Source organism: Lynx rufus, unplaced genomic scaffold (genome assembly GCF_022079265.1).
Source record: "Lynx rufus isolate CCGP_SWC_20201006 ecotype Redwood Valley unplaced genomic scaffold, mLynRuf1.p SCAF_13, whole genome shotgun sequence".
In the NCBI taxonomy this organism is placed as follows: Eukaryota; Metazoa; Chordata; class Mammalia; order Carnivora; family Felidae; genus Lynx; species Lynx rufus.
Genome location: NW_025814827.1, coordinates 3,184,290 through 3,200,831, shown reverse-complemented (window position 1 = coordinate 3,200,831; position 16,542 = coordinate 3,184,290). Strand labels below are relative to the sequence as shown.

The 16,542-nt window shown below is 53.8% G+C and overlaps 1 protein-coding gene across 1 annotated transcript; it reads right to left on the bottom strand.

The window, feature by feature from the left end:
• Positions 1 to 1,613: 1,613 nt before the first annotated feature.
• Positions 1,614 to 15,818, bottom strand: LOC124508027 (cholesterol side-chain cleavage enzyme, mitochondrial). The gene is made up of 9 exons (XM_047074422.1): positions 15,550 to 15,818; positions 11,795 to 11,950; positions 8,672 to 8,871; positions 7,613 to 7,816; positions 6,785 to 6,942; positions 3,455 to 3,621; positions 2,887 to 2,965; positions 2,191 to 2,388; positions 1,614 to 1,745 (listed from the first exon to the last, which is right to left on the bottom strand). The coding sequence occupies exons 1-9, from the start codon at positions 15,816 to 15,818 to the stop codon at positions 1,614 to 1,616; spliced, it is 1,563 nt and encodes a 520-aa protein (XP_046930378.1).
• Positions 15,819 to 16,542: the final 724 nt, after the last annotated feature.

The window sequence follows — 16,542 nt, the reverse complement described above, 5'->3', positions numbered from 1 at the left end:
GGCCATAGTGGACCCAGGAGGGTGGGGGAGAAGAGGCCTTCCAAAGCAGGAGCCAGGGAGACAAGCCCCTTCCAGAACTCCAGAAGAAATGAGGCCACCTGAGGCCAGCTCTGTTGGAAGATGTGAGGGAGGCTGGGACTTTCCACTTGCCCCTAAACATCTCATATCTGAAATCCCTTCTTTCAAGTTCGATTGATCTGTTTCTTGGGAAGGGAAAGACTTAAAGCCTGACCGTGGCAATCAGTTACATGTTAGTGTGAAATAGTCCATTAACCAGGGCCAGGCTGAGTGGGCAATGTTGTGTCCATATATAGCCAGGGACAGGAAAGCAGATGGGGCTAGGGGAAGGAACCCTCTGCTGAGAGTCGGAAGGCCCGGATTCTAGTTATAAACATGCTGTGTGACCTTGAGTGACTCAAGCAACCTCTCTGGGCTTCCATTTCCCCATCTGTCCCATGCAGAGCTTGACTTCTTCGATGGTAGTGCCCTTTCCAGCCCTACCGTTTCTGAGTCAAAGACAACTGGGGCCCAGAGAAGTGAAAGGAAGCAAGAAAGAGAGAGAAAGCCAACAAGAAAGATGATTCTACGGTAGGGAAAAGTAGAAAGGCTCCAAAAGTGGACTCAGAACCTTCAGATGCTGGCAGAAGAGACCAGGGCAGCAGGGCCGCTGTCCTGGGCGGGACTAGCTCCCCTGTCTGCCTGCAGAACTTAGACTTGGCTAGCAGAGGGCCAGGAGGGACCAGGCACCTGGTCGGGACTTATAGAACTCAGAGAGGGTAAGGGGGCCAAAACTGGGACCAGTGTCAGGCAGTCCAAATAACGCACCAAAGGCCCAGCCACAGTCTTCCTGCCTACTGCCCAGAGAAAGATCGGGTGGGGTAAAGCAAACATACTGGCCTCTTATTCCCTAGATTGGCCACCTCACACCAGACCCTCACTCAGGCTTCAGCTGCGGACATGCCCCAGAACTCTAGCTGACCTTGGCAGGAAGTCCTCATGACCCCATAGGGAACTCCCACCCTGAGTTCAGCCAGTCAGAGGTCTACAGGAATCTCATTCCTGATAGGTGGGCCTGCCCGGAAGTCTGTTCTCAGACCACCCTGTTCCCTCAACAGAAGCCAGGTCCTTTGTCCCTCTGCCCGCCGCTCCAGGAGCTCCCCGCACAGTGGCAATAGCCCGCCACCCGCTCTGCCTTGCCCCCAGCCCCAGGCAGCAAGGGGGTTAATCCTACTGGCTCCTGAGCAGGTGGGTCCCAATAGAATTGGCTTCAAGGGCAGCTGCCCTGGGTGCCCCATTCGTGCCCAGATCCCGTTGCTGACCCAGGTCAGGGAGCATCGTCACAGGAGCGATAGATCACTCGGGGGTCGGGCGGAAATGAGAACACTTCACACGGTTCGGCCATTTATTGCCTTCATGGGTCAGGAAAAGAAGGGGAAGAGGTGGCGTGAAAGAGGGGTGCCCTGGCCAACTTTCTCCTCCCAGAGCTGGCCCAAAAGGAGCAGGGGAGGGGGGCTGGGGACTGAAGAGCAGAACCGCCATGGGCCCCACCCCGACCTTCCTCCAGCACCCCTGCTGGCCTGAGAGGTGGGAGAGGCAGCGTCCACCCTCTCTAATCACACCTGGGGTGGGTCCTGGCTGTAGGGCCTGAAGGTGAGGAGGATGGGCTTGTCGGGCATCAGGATGAGGTTGAATGTGGTGCCCACATCACTGAGATGTTGCATTTCAACTCTGAAGTTCTCCAGAATCTGAGAAAGAGGGGTGGTGGGCTTAGAGGAGAGGTGGGGAGGGGCTGTCTCCCCGGGGCCAGGCTCATTCACCTGTAGATGTCACCTGTCGTGAGTGACTGGAGGAACTCACCGCCAGCTCCTGTTTGGCCCTGCACAGTGCCTGAAAATGCATGACTAGTGCCTCGTCCCCTCGATCAGCCTTATAGCTTCAACGAAACCTTGTCCCCCCCACCCCCTTACCCGTCCCATCCCGCTTGGGGGGTAACAGATGGCCAGGGGACACCGATGGGCCATAAGAAGATTAGCCCGAAACTGTCAGGGAGGAGGAAGGCAAATAATGGGAGACAGATGTCCCCAGCCCCGTACTCCCTGGGCTCCGGGCAGAGATGAGAGTAGGAGGGTCACTGCCTTCATTAGGGCCATGGCCAGCCCAGGGTGGCCAGGTGCCCCCGGCCGGACTCACATGGATGAGGAAGAGGGTCATCTCGAGCTCGGCGATCCGCCGGCCCACACACTGCCGCACACCCCAGCCAAAGCCCAGGTTCCGGAAGTGGATGAGTTCCTTGTCTTTACTCAGCCATCGGGTTGGGTCAAACTTGCCCGGATTGAGGAAGAAGGTGGGGTCTTGGCCCAAGGCATAGGTGGACACCTGCACCAACATCTGGGGACAAGGTGGGCAGAGCCCTGAGAGGCTTCATCTACTCCCAGCCGGGAGCATTAACTCAGCTTCCCCACCTCCGCTCCCCAGCCAGGCTGCCCAGTGTTCCAGCACGGGACCCCGCCCACCGTGTGACGTTGAAAAAGTTCCCACCCCTCCCTGAGCCTCACCCATCAGATGGGCAGGACTGAAGACTCAAGGCCAGGGATGGCTCAAGGGATTGTCCAGCCCTTTCCTCAACCCCAGAGGGCTCCCGAGACCCAGTGGGGCCTCCCTCCTAACCCTGGGCTCCAGCAACATTCCAGGGACCATCACCCACTATGCCCAGTACTCCTGCCCTTCATTCCTACTTGGACTGCTGCACCAGCCAGCTCCAGGGAGAAAGAGGGGACAGAAACCCTCATCGCCACCCATCTGTGTGCAACTGCAGTCTGTCCCCAGCCTCCTCTGTCTGACTGGCAGAGCCAGCAGCCCCGCCCCCCCCTCCCCCGCTGCACCCACCTTGGCAGGAATCATGTAATTTCGAAGAACCAAGTCATTTTCAAGGTATCTCTGCAGGGTCACGGAGATGGGGTGGAGTCTGCCGGAGGAAGGCATTCAGAAGCTGATGCCCCAGGGCACCCGGGTGGCTCAGTCAGTTAAGCGTCCAACTCTTGATTTCGGCTCAGGTCACGATCTCACGGTTCATGACTTCGAACCCCACGTCGGGGCTCCACGTTGTCAGCTGTCAGCGCGGAGCCTGCTTGGGATCTCCCTCTCGCTCTCTGCCCCTCCCCCTCTTGTGCTCATTCTCTCTCTCTCTCTCTCTCTCTCTCAAAATAAATAAATAAACTTTAAAACAACAGAAAAGGAAGCAGATGCCCTGAGGCCTGGACAGAGCCTGTACACCCAGCAAGGCATCTCAGCCCCAGTGCCCCGGGGGCATCTGGGGACGGACCGTACTCTTCTCTCCTCCCTCGCCATTCCCAGCTGTCTCCCCGGACTTCTCACTTCCTACCAACGCCCTCCCTTCGGCCCTGCCCAGGGATGTGGGGGATGAGGTGGGTGGGCCTGGGAGGGTTGGGCTTGCCTCAGTGTCTCCTTGATGCTGGCTTTGAGGAGCGGGACGTGCTGCAACATCATGCTGAGGTCTCCCTGGGCCTGGCGCCGGGCAGCCCGGACCTCCTCCCGCAGCATCTTCTGCACCTTCAGGCTGCGTGCCATCTCGTACAAGTGCCACTGCAGTGTCACGGACGTCTGGCAGGGAGTGTGCGGTGTGGAAGACAAGGAGGACCCGTCATTCCTGAGGCATCTAAACCCATGCTAAATTCTCACTTCCAAGGATCTTTGCCCACTCTCATCCCTGCATCCAGAGGCCACCGTCCACGAAAGCAAAACACAGTTTGACAGGCAAACGTCCAAAGAGCCTGCCTCACCCCCCAGGCAGGAATGTTTGGGGCAGCATTTGTCCCTGCCCTCGTCCCCGATGTCACCAGCGCCCACCTGTTTCCCCAGCCAGCAGAGTCACCCATACAGCTGGTGCCTTCTTCCAGAGGACTCCAGAGGCCTTTGGAAGCCAAATCCTACTACTGTAAGGGCTGTACTCCCCAATGACTGCCATCCCACCCCTCTCCCGTTAGACCTTCCCCAAACATTAGTCCTTGCCTGTGGGAACAGAAAAGAAAGTGAGGCCCAAAGATACTGAAACCAGAGCCACCAGACCCGTTTTCCATCCGTGTTTCAATGAGCAATGCGGTCTATTCTGGGATGGACCAGCCCATCTCAGTATTAGCCGGAGTCAGTGACCAGTAGCCCTTCACTGAAGCGTGAGTGACACTCGTCAAGCCCCACAGTCCAAGATTCTTCACGGGGAGGGGGGACCCCAGGCTGAAGCAGCCCTCCCTCCTGGGGCCAGGACATGCTGCTATCTGACCAAGGGTCATATTTTGGTCTCCTTCCTCCCAGCAGGGGCACTCCGGAAAAAATGTCATGAGGCCACTTCCCAGCTCCAAATCCTTACCTGGCCCCAGAAGCTTTTGCCTGACCCGTGAGGCTCCCCCCAACACTTGCCTACCGCTCCCAGGCCCCCTGCCCCCTAATGTTCTAGCTACACACAGCTCCCAAAGCCCAGAAATCTTCCTCATGCTGTTTGCTCATTCTAGAATTACCGCCCCCACCCCCGCCGCCCCCCACCAAACCTAGGAGGCAACGATGTACTCCTTTAAGGCTCAGATCAAATGTGTGTAATGGTCTTATCACCTCCAAGGGCTGACACAAACTAGGTACTTGGGAGATAGTGAATACGATAGTCAACTAAGTTACCAGCTGTGTGACCTTAAGTTACTTAACCTCTCTGTGCGCCAGTTTCCTCATCTAAAACAGAGGGATAATAGTAACATACCTCATAGTGTTGTTTGTGAATACTAAATGAGTTAATACATGTGAAAAGCTTAGCAGCCTGCCTGCCATCTAGGACAGGCTTAATTTTTTAATTTTTTTTAATACTTATTTTATTTTATTTTTTTATTTTTTATTTTAAATTTTTTCAACGTTTATTTATTTTTGGGACAGAGAGAGACAGAGCATGAACGGGGGAGGGGCAGAGAGAGAGGGAGACACAGAATCGGAAACAGGCTCCAGGCTCTGAGCCATCAGCCCAGAGCCTGACATGGGGCTCGAACTCCCGGACCTCGAGATCGTGACCTGGCTGAAGTCGGACGCTTAACCGACTGCGCCACCCAGGCGCCCCAATACTTATTTTATTTTTGAGAGAGAGAAAGAGACAGAGCATGAGCTGGGGAGGGGAGGGGCAGAGAGAGGGGGGAGACGGAATCCGAAGCAGGCTCCGGGCTCTGAGCTGCCAGCACGGAGTCCTACGTGGGGCTCGAACTCACTGAGATCATGACCTGAGCTGAAGTGGGACGCTCAACCGACTGCGCCACCCAGGCGCCCCTAGGACAGGCTTAAAAAATGTTACCCAAAAATAGGTGAGCGGTTTTGTCTTCTACATAACTGACGATGAACTAGGTTTAAAATATGCTCAAAGGCTCGGCTGCATCCTGTCCCAGAGACCAACAATCCGCTGTTAGAGCCCAACAGAAATCCGATACCAGGAAAGAAAGTTACTAACCCGAGGGCTTTGGCACGTGTCTCCCTAGTCCTGAAATTTCTGCTTCTCCCTCCTCTCAGCAGCAGCCTTCAAGACACAAGCTGAATGTCGGCTCCTCTATGGGGCGCTGTCCCTGTCCTACAAGGCCACCGTTTTCTCTCCCTCCTCTGGGCACCGTCAGTAACTCGGCACATGCCTGGTCGGCCGACCCTACAACACGGCGTGGTGGTCATCGGCGCCCATGCAGCCTCCTCGTCGTGGGCTGCCCCGCGTCCCCGCCAAGTTCACAGGCTGAAGTCCTGACCCCCCAGTACCTCACCGTGGGACACTGAGGGCCGTGGGGCCTTTCAAGAGCGAATTAGGGTGAAATGAGGTCACGTGGGTGGGGCGTAATCTAACAGGACTGCTGTGCTTCTAAGAAGAGGAGGTTAGGACACAGACACACGTGCGCATGCGTGCACAGACCCTGTGAAGACACAGGGAGAGGACAGCTATCTACAAGCCAAGTAGAGGCCGCAGAAGAAACCAACCCAGCCACCTGGCTCTTGGACTTCTAGCTCCAACTGTGAGAAGATAAATTTCTGTGTTTTAGGCCACCCGGTCTGTGGTACTTTGTTCTAACAGCCCCGGCACGCTGATATGCCCTTCCTTCCCGGGCCCTTTGGGACATTTGGGGTCTCTAGCATTCATCTTTACGGTCTCGATGCCTGAATCACAACTAACACTCCATAAACACTAAATAATGAGCCCTCACTATCACAGCGGCCTGGGAAGGTTCAAGATAGTGGTAAAAGGGACCGCACACAGGCCAGAGACATGTTGACAGTCAAGAAGTTTCTGGGGTATTGAACCGCCTGTGGAGAGGGCCTGAGGGAGAGACCACAGAGCATGCCTCCAGACACAGGGGGCACCATGGGGGACTGACGTCTGGAAGGGGGAGGATGTTCTACTGGCTCCCAGATCTTCTGCGGGCCTGCCTGCCTTCCTGAATCGAGCAAGCTGTGTCCTCCACCTTTGATTGGAGCACCCCTCCCTCCCTCAAGGGCTCCAGGCGCAACCTGGGCCCGCCACCTATGCCCGGGTGCTCCGTTCTCACAGGCCAAGAAAACCTGGCAGATCAGCCTCAAGTTATGCACCATGGGTGACCATGTGACCTGGCCCTTCCTCATCCTAGAGGATTAGGATTTAAGAAATGCAACTGGAGAAAGGGAGACCCACCCCACATGAGTAGGGTTTCAGGCAACGAGGTGGACTGGTGAGGAAGGGGCACGGGACACAGGAAGGGACAGGATGTGCCTTCAGCCACCTCACCGTGTCCACACCCCCTGCCAACATCTCTGTTATGTTGGCCTTGACATCCTCAAAGAGCAGCTTGTGACTTCTTAGGAGGCGTTGGAGGATGCAGGGGTAATTGTTGAAATCTCTCTTGTGCCTCAGGTCCCAGTAGAAGTTCTGGGTGTATGCCTCCGCTGTGCAGGAGGAGAAAGGAAGAGTGAGCTCTCTGCAGGTGGGAGGGCAGGGGAGGGCAGGCACCAAGTGCCTGCGGGTTCAAGAGCCCAGCTTGCTCGGCTGCCACTTTACTGAGCACACACTCTCTGCTAAGCCCTTCATATCCATTTAATTCTTGACCACAGCTCCAGAGAGGGAGGTGAGATCATCCCCATTTTACAGATTAGGAAACAGAAGCCCTAAAGAGGAGTGGCTTGCCCAAGGTCACGAGAGTGTTGGGGGTGGGGGGGGCAGAGCTGGGATATGGTTCTAGGTCTGAGGTCAACACCACACCCCCATCTGCCTTCTCCACCCTACCTTACCAGTCTCGCTCACCAAAGTCCTAATCTGTCACCAAGCACAGCTGTGTCTGGAGCACCAGTCCTTAACCCTCGGGAGATCCTGGGCTCTTGGGAAGAATATGATGAATGTCTTTGATCCTCTTTCTAACCATCTCCAACAGCCAGCCTTTAGGCCACCATGGACAGGAGTTCCGGGGCCTTCCTGCCTCCTCTCCCTGCCCACCAGAGAGCAGAGATTTCTTACCTTTCCCCGCCCCCCCCCCACCCACCCCATCCCAGGCCTGGGTTTCCCACCCTCTGGGGTAGACAGGGCTCTCCTGGCCCCCAGACTTGGCTAACCAGCCTTCACCTTTATTGAAAATCACATCCCACGCAGCCACATGGTCCCTCCAGGTCTTGGTCTTGAATAGACGGAACAGGTCTGGGGGGAAGTTGAGCATGGGGACACTGGTGTGGAACATCTGGTAGACAGCGTCGATGAACCGCTGGGCGTCAGGGTCCACCACCTCCTCCAGCATCCCCAGGCGCTCCCCGAACATGACGTTGGTGATGGCTGCAGGGGGAGGCAGAAAAGCCCCTTTCGACCTGGCCATCTGAGGGCCTCAGCCCCCAGGAACCCCACCCCCGCCAACCCAGAGGATCTCCTGCACCCAACCTCAGGCTCCTTCAGTAAAGAAACTGAGGCCTGAGTCCCAAACAGTGGAAATGGCAGGACTGAGGGAAAGCTACCCTCTGGGAGCCACTCGGGTCCTTCAGAGGGGCGAGTAGAAGACCCTGCAAAGGGTGGCAGGAAGCAGTCTCCAGCAGGGAAAGTGCCCAGGCGGGACTGAAACTGTGCCTCCCACCCTCCAACAGCACCCCAAGCAGCCTCTGGGCTTTCCTCCTGGGAAGGGAGATCAATTTCTCATCTGGAAGTGACCAAATTGGCTATCTCCCAAAACAGGCCATATGGGAAAGTGGATTGGCCATCCAAGACCCACTCTGGCTGGACCTAAAAACTCCCAAGCGCCCCAAGTGTTTCCTGCCTACTTGGTCAGGAATTTGAATGTTGACTTCATACCAAACTCTGGACACCCCGAATCTCCTGCAGTGATCACATGATCGCCATCAAGCCACAGGCCTTTGCATGCACCATTCCCTCTTCCCATACTGCCTGACTCCTTACCCCATCTATAAAACTCCTACATATCCTCAGCTACCCCATTTAGATTAACCACCTTCCCCTGTCCCTTCCCCTCCCAGACCTCGAAGGTCAGTGTCCCAGGAGAGAGAGAGGTAGAGGATGAGTCCAGCAGTTCATCCCAGAAGCCAATCCCAATGCTTCTTCAGGATCTGTGCTGGGTCTCAAGGTAGGAGGCTGGGTTCTCCCACCCACAGGACCACTGCCAGGCAGAAACAGTCTCCTTACACTCAAAGGCAAAGCGAAACAGGTCGTCACTGATGTCCCCTGAGAACTTTCCGGAGCCCTGCAGCTTGATGCGCCTGTGCAGGACTTTCACAAAGTCCTGAGACACTGGGTCCAGCAGGGGAATGAAGTTCTTTATGGCCTCTGGAGACATCACCTCCTGGTTCAGGGCCAGTCGGTCTTTCTTCCAAGCTCCTGACTTCCTGAGAAAACACAGGCCCTCAGGCCCTGATGGTCACAAACCCCAGGCCTGGCAGACACAGAGGGGGCTGACTCGACTTTCCCAGGAGGCCGAGCCACAGCTCAGAGCCCGGCACTCACTTCCACCCCCATCACTCTGGGCCTCCCATCTCCCAGCTTCTGCCTGGCATGAAGGCAGGAAGAAAGAGGATAGGGAGAACAAAACCCCGACCTCCCCCCACTGCCTCTACCCCACTGCTGCTGTGGCCAAGAACTCCTATTCTTAGAACCTCAAAGTAACTTTCAAATCCTCTAGTGTTTGCCTCAGCGGCACACATGCCCTTCCTCTTGGCTGATGTTCACCTCCTGCCATTCAAGTGCCCCTCGACTTCACCTTTTCTGGCCCCTGCACAGATACAACTGGCCAATCTCTCCTCCTCTGCACCCCCGGTTATGTCCCACCAGCACCATTGGTGGGGGAGCTCAGGTGCCCTGAACTGGGTTAATGATAGACCTCAGCTTACGGCCCATACTTGGAAAGAGATCCACACAAAGCCCTCTTTGTAGTTTGAGGGCTTCGCTTGTTTATAAGGATATTATTACAAACTCACCAGGCAACACGAAAACTAGGAACTTGACAGTAACTTACATAGGCCGACCTGGTCCTCCCACTTCCTGCCTCCCTGGCCAAGGGGACCACCCTGACTCCTCTGCTTGTTTTTGTATATAGTTTGATCTATAATTATTCTAAAAATGTATACCTGATGAATGGATAAAGATGTGGTACATATTTACAATGGAGTATTACTCAGCAATCAAAAAGAATGAAATCTTGCCATTTGCAACTATGTGGATGGAACTAGCAGGTATTAGGTTAAGCGAAATTAGTCAGAGAAAAGACAGATATCATATGACCTCACTCATACGAGGAATCTAAGGTACAAAATAGATGAACATAAGGGAAGGGAAGCAAAAATAATATAAAAACAAGGAGGGAGACAAAACATAAGAGGCTCTTAAATATAGAGAACAAACTAAGGGCTGCTAAGGGGTTGTGGGGAGGGGGATGGGCTAAAATGGGTAAGGGGCATTAAGGAAGACACTTGCTGGGATGAGCACTGGGTGTCATACATAGGGGATGAATCACTAGAATCTACTCCTGAAACCATTATTGCACTATATGCTAACTAACTTGGATGTAAATTAAAAAATAAAAAAATAAATTTAAAAAAGGGGCGGTGCCTGGGTGGCTCAGTCAGTGGAGCATTGGACTTCAGCTCAGGTCACGATCTCACAGTTCATGGGTTCGAGCCCCACATCGGACTCCGTGCTGACAGCTCAGAGCCTGGAGCCTGCTTCGGATTCTGTGTCTCCCTTTCTCTGCCCCTCCCCTGCTCACGCTCTGTCTCTGTCTCTCAAAAATAAATAAATGTTAATAACTATAATAATAAATGTATACTTGTTTTCAGCTTTTTAAAAAATTTTTTTAATATTTATTTTTAAGAGAGAGAGAGACAGAGTACAAGCCGGGGAGGAGCAGAGAGAGAGGGAGACACAGCATCTGAAGCGGGTTCCAGGCTCTGAGCTGTCAGCACAAAGCCCGAGGTGGGGCTCGAACTCACGGGCCGCGAGATCTTGACCTGAGCCAAAGTCGGTGCTTAACCGACTAAGCCACCCGAGTGCCCCTGTTTTTAACTTTTTTAGAGAACTGTCATGACTTGCTTTTTTCCCTCAGTTTTACACTTCTAAGTATCATCTGGATGGTTGCGGGTCACTGAGTCCATTCACTTTGACTGGTGTGTGCCACCACTCACTCATTCTCGCTCCTGTCGGGCATTTAGGTGGTTTCCTGGGCTTTGCCTTATGAACAGCCCTGCTCAACCACTCTAGCTCACGTCCCCTGGGGACCCGTGCTTTGGCGTCTATCCCTGAGCGCAGACCTGCTGTCTTGTAGGTGTGTGAACACTCAGCCACAGGAGGCGATGCCCAACCGTTTTCCAAAGTGGCGGCACCAGCTTTCACTCCCGCGAGCAAGCCACGAGAACTCTCATCTCTCTGTATCCTCAGCAACACTTGACATGGTCACATGTCAACGTTTGATGAGCGATTTGGTGGACAACTGTGTCCGTTACACTTACATACACCGACTTGTCCGCGATTCTCACTGCCCCTTTAGACTCACGGTGGCGGGGCCCTGCCCTCCTTGTCACTGTACCCCAGAGCCTGGCACACAGCAGGTGCTCAAAAAGATGGGTCTTGGGGCGCCTGGGTGGCTTGGTCAGTTAAGTGTCTGACTTCGGCTCAGGTCGTGATCTCACGGTCCGTGGGTTCGAGCCCCGTGTCGGGCTCTGTGCTGACCGCTCAGAGCCTGGAGCCTGTTTCAGATTCTGTGTCTCCCTCTCTCTCTGACCCTCCCCTGTTCATGCTCTGTCTCTGTCTCAAAAATAAATAAACGTTAAAAAAAAATTTTTTTTGGGGGTGCCTGGGTGGCGCAGTCGGTTAGGCGTCCGACTTCAGCCAGGTCACGATCTCGCAGTCCGTGAGTTCGAGCCCCGCGTCGGGCTCTGGGCTGATGGCTCAGAGCCTGGAGCCTGTTTCCGATTCTGTGTCTCCCTCTCTCTCTGCCCCTCCCCCGTTCATGCTCTGTCTCTCTCTGTCGCAAAAATAAATAAACGTTGAAAAAAAAATTTTTTTTAAAAATTAAAAAAAAAAATTTTTTTTTAAAAAAAGATGGGTCTTAAAGCGTGAACCAATAAATGAGAACTGTTCTAGATCTTTATTTACTCATTACAATCTTCAGCCTGAGCACTTCCCTGAAGGCTGGCAGAGCAGTTCACCATCAGCGGCTTTATGGTGACAGGAAGATGCCAGGGATTTGCCCAGAGGCCCCATGGCACAGCTGCCCATCATCTCCCACCAGCTCCCCGGAGATGGCCCAGGACTCACTTCAACAGGACGCCGAGGGGTCTCTGGAAATGCTGGTGATAGGCCACCCACGGTGGGATGGAAAATCGTTCTGGAGTGGGACCCTCGAACTTAAAGAGAAGGGCCACATCTTCAGGGTCGATGATATAAACCGACTCCATGCTGCCCAGCTTCTCCCTGGGGGAACAGAGGAGACAAGCTAGGGTGGGTTCCCGGAGAGCCATGCAGACTCGGGGCAATCAGGACGGGGCCCGGCTCACATATAACCGCCTCGTGGCCAAGACTGCAGAGCAAACAGTCCTGGGAGTGGACCCCGATCCCACAGCACTCCTTGCTGTGTGACCCGAGGCAAGGCGCTCACCCCTTCTGAGTCCATTTCCTTCTTTATAAAATGGAGATACAGTACCTGTCTCACAGGGTTGCTGACGGACAAGATGATACAGTCTATGGAAGTGACTCCGGTCAGGCATTGGATAAGTGACAGCTTTATGTTCCTCTTGCCATCACGGTAGCTGCTGCCTGGCCCCAGGACGAGCCTGCCCCCACCCAGGGTCTACCGTGGACCATCAGATCCTCGCTCCCACGCCCTTCTTCCTGGGCGTCCAAAGCCTCAGCACCCTCCCCGCCTCGCACCCACCACAGAGCTCAGAAACAGCGTGGCCCTGTCACTACTGGAGGGACTCGGTGTAGCTTTCTAGGTAGTCCATAGGCCCGGCCAGCCAGTCCCTTCTAGGCTCTAGGATTGCAATTCTGGGAGTAGCCACCCTGCCTCTCCTCAGACTCCAACAAAGCACTTTGTCTCTATTCAAACAAAACCCTGGTAAAATATCAGGCCTCGGGCATAGATACCTGTCACAAAGCACTTTACAGTCTCTATTAAAACACCACCACAGGGGCGCCTGGGTGGCTCAGTCGGTTAAGCGTCCGACTTCGGCTCAGGTCATGATCTCACGGTTCGTGAGTTCAAGCCCCGCGTCGGGCTCTGTGCTGACCGCTCAGAGCCTGGAGCCTGTTTCAGATTCTGTGTCTCCCTCTCTCTCTGACCCTCCCCCATTCATGCTCTGTCTCTCTCTGTCTCAAAAATAAATAAATGTTAAAAAAAAAAAATTGAAAAAATAAATAAATAAAACACCACCACCAAAGACTCTTAAAGATAGAGAACTGAGGGTTGATGGGGGGAGGGGCACGGGCTAGATGGGTGATGGGCATTAAGGGGGGCACTTGGGATGAGCACTGGGTGTTCTACGTACGTGATGAACCCCTCAAGTCTACTCCTGAAACCAATATTGCACTGCGTGCTAACTAACATTTAAGTAAAAAATTGAAAAACATAAACCACAACTGTGGGGAAACAGCAGAAAAGTCCACTTCTTACTTGCATCTGCCTTTTGCCTAAGAAACTTAATTCAAGACACCCTATAAGACAACATATAAAAACACACAGGTCCAAGCCAAGTTCTCTCCCCTCCCCCTTCCTCAAAGAGATGGGGGGGAGGGGGGAGGAGGGGAAGAAAGAGGAAGAGGGGAGAGGGAGCGGTCCCTCATTAACCACTGACCCATTGCACCCCAGCCTACCTTCCCAGGTCCCCTTGGGCTTTGTCTGTGGCCTCCCAGAAAATCCCCTCCGTGTTTTTCCAGCTACCAAGCGACCTCACACCACTAGCCCCATCCCCCCCCACCCAGCTCAGCAAAATCCTTGAACTGCCATTGTTATCAATTCCAACTCTGGGAATCTAGCCCGAGGCAGTGATCTGAAGCGTGACAATGATGCCTGATGGATAAGCCTCGTGTCTAATAGCAAAAAACCCCAGAGAGGGCTGGATGTCCACTTTAAAGAACTGGCTACCATCATAAGGCTTATCCACACTACGGACTACCGTGCTGCCTTTTAAAATTATATTAAAGAGAGAAAAGAGGAAAGAAGTCCTCCATATGTCGTTGTGGGACCCCAACAAACAGCATACATAATATATTCACATTCTTAATGTTACATAAATATTATCAAAATTGAGAGGCGCCTGGGTGGCTCAGTAGGTTGAGCGTCCGACTCTTGACTTCCACTTGGGTCATGATCCGAGTTGTGGGATCGAGCCCTGCATCTTTGGGCCCTCTGAATGCAGAACCTGCTTGAGATTCTCTCTACTCTCTCTGCCTCTCTCCCCCTACATCGTGCATTGTCTCTCTCTCAAATAAAAAATATACATATTATCAAAATTGAGATTGTGTCTGATTGCAATTTTCCATTGTGCTTGTCTATATTTTCTGAATTGTTTATTCTCATTTATTCACAAATGTATCATTTCTGGGCTATAAGTTAGAACATAACAGTGACACTGAACTAGAAGTCAGACAATTGGGGTTCCAAAGATAGCCCTGGCTTTGCCCTGACAAGCTGTGTGACCTTGGCAAGACGCAGGAATGACCTTCTCCTTCCTGGCTCAGTTTCTCCATCTGTAAAATGTGAATAGTAACATCAAATACAAGGATGCGTCGAGAGGCTCAGATGATAGTGACTCAGAAAACAGAAGGGGCTTGATAAAATACGAGTTCCTAGGTTCCTACCCGAGGGAGAAGTAGCAGGGAAGGAGGAGGAGCGAAGGGAGCAGGAAGGGAGGATCCATCTTCTCTGTGCTGGGCAATGCGTGGGGGGGGGGGGGGGGTGCGGGATGGGACTCCCTGCTTCCAACCAGCTCTGGGAGAGAAGGAGGTAGGAACCCTGACGGGAGAGGAGGAGGAAGGAACCCTGACCAATGAGCAGCTGCACCCCTCCACAAACACGCCTGCCCTGCCTGCCCTCCCGTCCTGACCCCCCCTTCAAGACAGCCAACATATCCTATCAATGCCCTTTCCCCATCCTGACCCTTTCACTTAAAGGAAAATGCACCGTCCCTCCCTGGGTCCCCTCCTTGCCCCCAACCCGCACCTCCACCACCTCCAGTCTCTTAAGTATCTGCTCAGAACAAAGCCCAGGTGTGCCTGGAAGGTGCATAGCTAAATCAGAACGAGTGAGGCCTCCCACCAAGGGCAGCCCGCAGACCCCGTCCCTCGGAATAGGGGAAGGGGGGGGAAGCACATTCAGAGGCTAAAAGACCAAAGGCCCCTTCCTTGAGGCAGAAATCAAGGCAGATGCCTGGAGAAGAGGAGCTGTGGCCCAGCCGAGGGGAAGGGACAAAATCAGCTGCTCCAGAGCTGCGCAGGGCTGAGGGGTGAGGCCGGCACCCCAGCAGGAGACCAGGGCAAGAATCCTTACCTCTCCAGCTTCAGTTTCCTCCCACAGTGGGATGACAAACTTACCTTCCAAGCTGTCTTAAGGACGGCTGAGGCAGGGAGGCAGTTAACAGGGCTTCGGCCCTGATCACCTCCCCCTAGTCGATTTCAAAGCGCGTAGGACCTGAGGCCTCAGGGCTGGGAACTGAACCCATTGTCTGGGAAGCCTTCTCCCTTCTCCTGCCACCAGCCCCAGGCAAGCAACAAACAAGTCAGAAGTAGACCAGAGCCTGGAATGGAGGGCAGGACTTTTGGGGAAGGGGACCCCCGGCCTAAACCAGCGGTGCGATGTCTGGTATTTCCTGTTTCACAGAACCTTGAGTTGCTGGCTGTTTTTTTGAGCCTATAAGCAGATTTTTTCATCCTAAATTTCTTGACTTTAAGTTCATGTTAATGGCTTTATGTTTGAGACCTCTCTCTTGAACAGTTTTTCCTAATGGAGCCCTGTTATATCTAGGATGGGCAGCCCTCTACCCTATCCCATGAGCCCCACAATCTGCCAGGCTTACCTGTAAATGGGGCCATACTTCTGGAAGTTCTGGAGTTGGTGATAGTGGATTTTCTGTGAGCCCATCTCCCTCCAGAAATTGTACAAGTTTAGCCAGCCGTTGTTTCCCGGGGAGGGGATCTCGCTGAAGGGGCGGGGAATCTGAGTGGAGATCCCAGCCCCCTCCCCAGTGGGCGCCCTGGGATGCCCTGGACCCTCCCGTGCGGTGTTCAGGAGGGGCTGGCAGCCTTTGACCAGGACTGAGCGAAGAGGGAACCCCTTGGCCAGCATGCTGTCCCAGGGTGACTCTGGCACTGGGCCCCTGCGGCCCAGCTTATAAGCAGCAAGTCAAGGCTAAACGAGCTGACAAAGCAGTCAGCCTCCCTCCTTGGCCTGTTGGCTCCAGCCCACACACAGCCCCTCCCAGACTTGGGGTGACTTGGGAGACTTGGGAGACTCAGTCTGGGATTTCTGCAGCCAGAAAAACTTCCCGAAGCACAGGAAGACCCCTCTGCCTCTGTCCTCACTACAGCTCCAGCAGATCCCTGAAATGGTACAGGTTTGTGCCTTTCCTCTGCTGGGGTGTTGGGGCCTCCGGCTGAGCCCTGCTGTAGGGACCCAGCCGCTGGCAGACATCCCTCAGCATACACGGACAACCTGGGGCCCAGGAGGAGGAGGTCAGAGCCACCCTGCAGCTTTGGGCCAGCCTGCATCTTAGTTGCGGCCCCATTGCTGATTGAGAGAGAGAGAGAGAGAGAGAGAAAGAGAGGTAATTATAAACTGTTTTTTGTATAGTTCCCTGATTTTTAAAATTCTACTTTTTCTGCTTGGAAAAAAAAATCTATATTTTCTGAAAATGGCAGGTGTTGTTATCGTTATTTTTTTAATGTTTATTTATTTGGGGGAGAGAGAGAGCGTAAGCAGGGGAGGGGCAGAGAGAGAGAGGGAGAGAGAACCCAAGCAGGCTCTGAGTTGTCAGCACAGAGCGGGCCTCGAACCCACGAACCGTGAGATC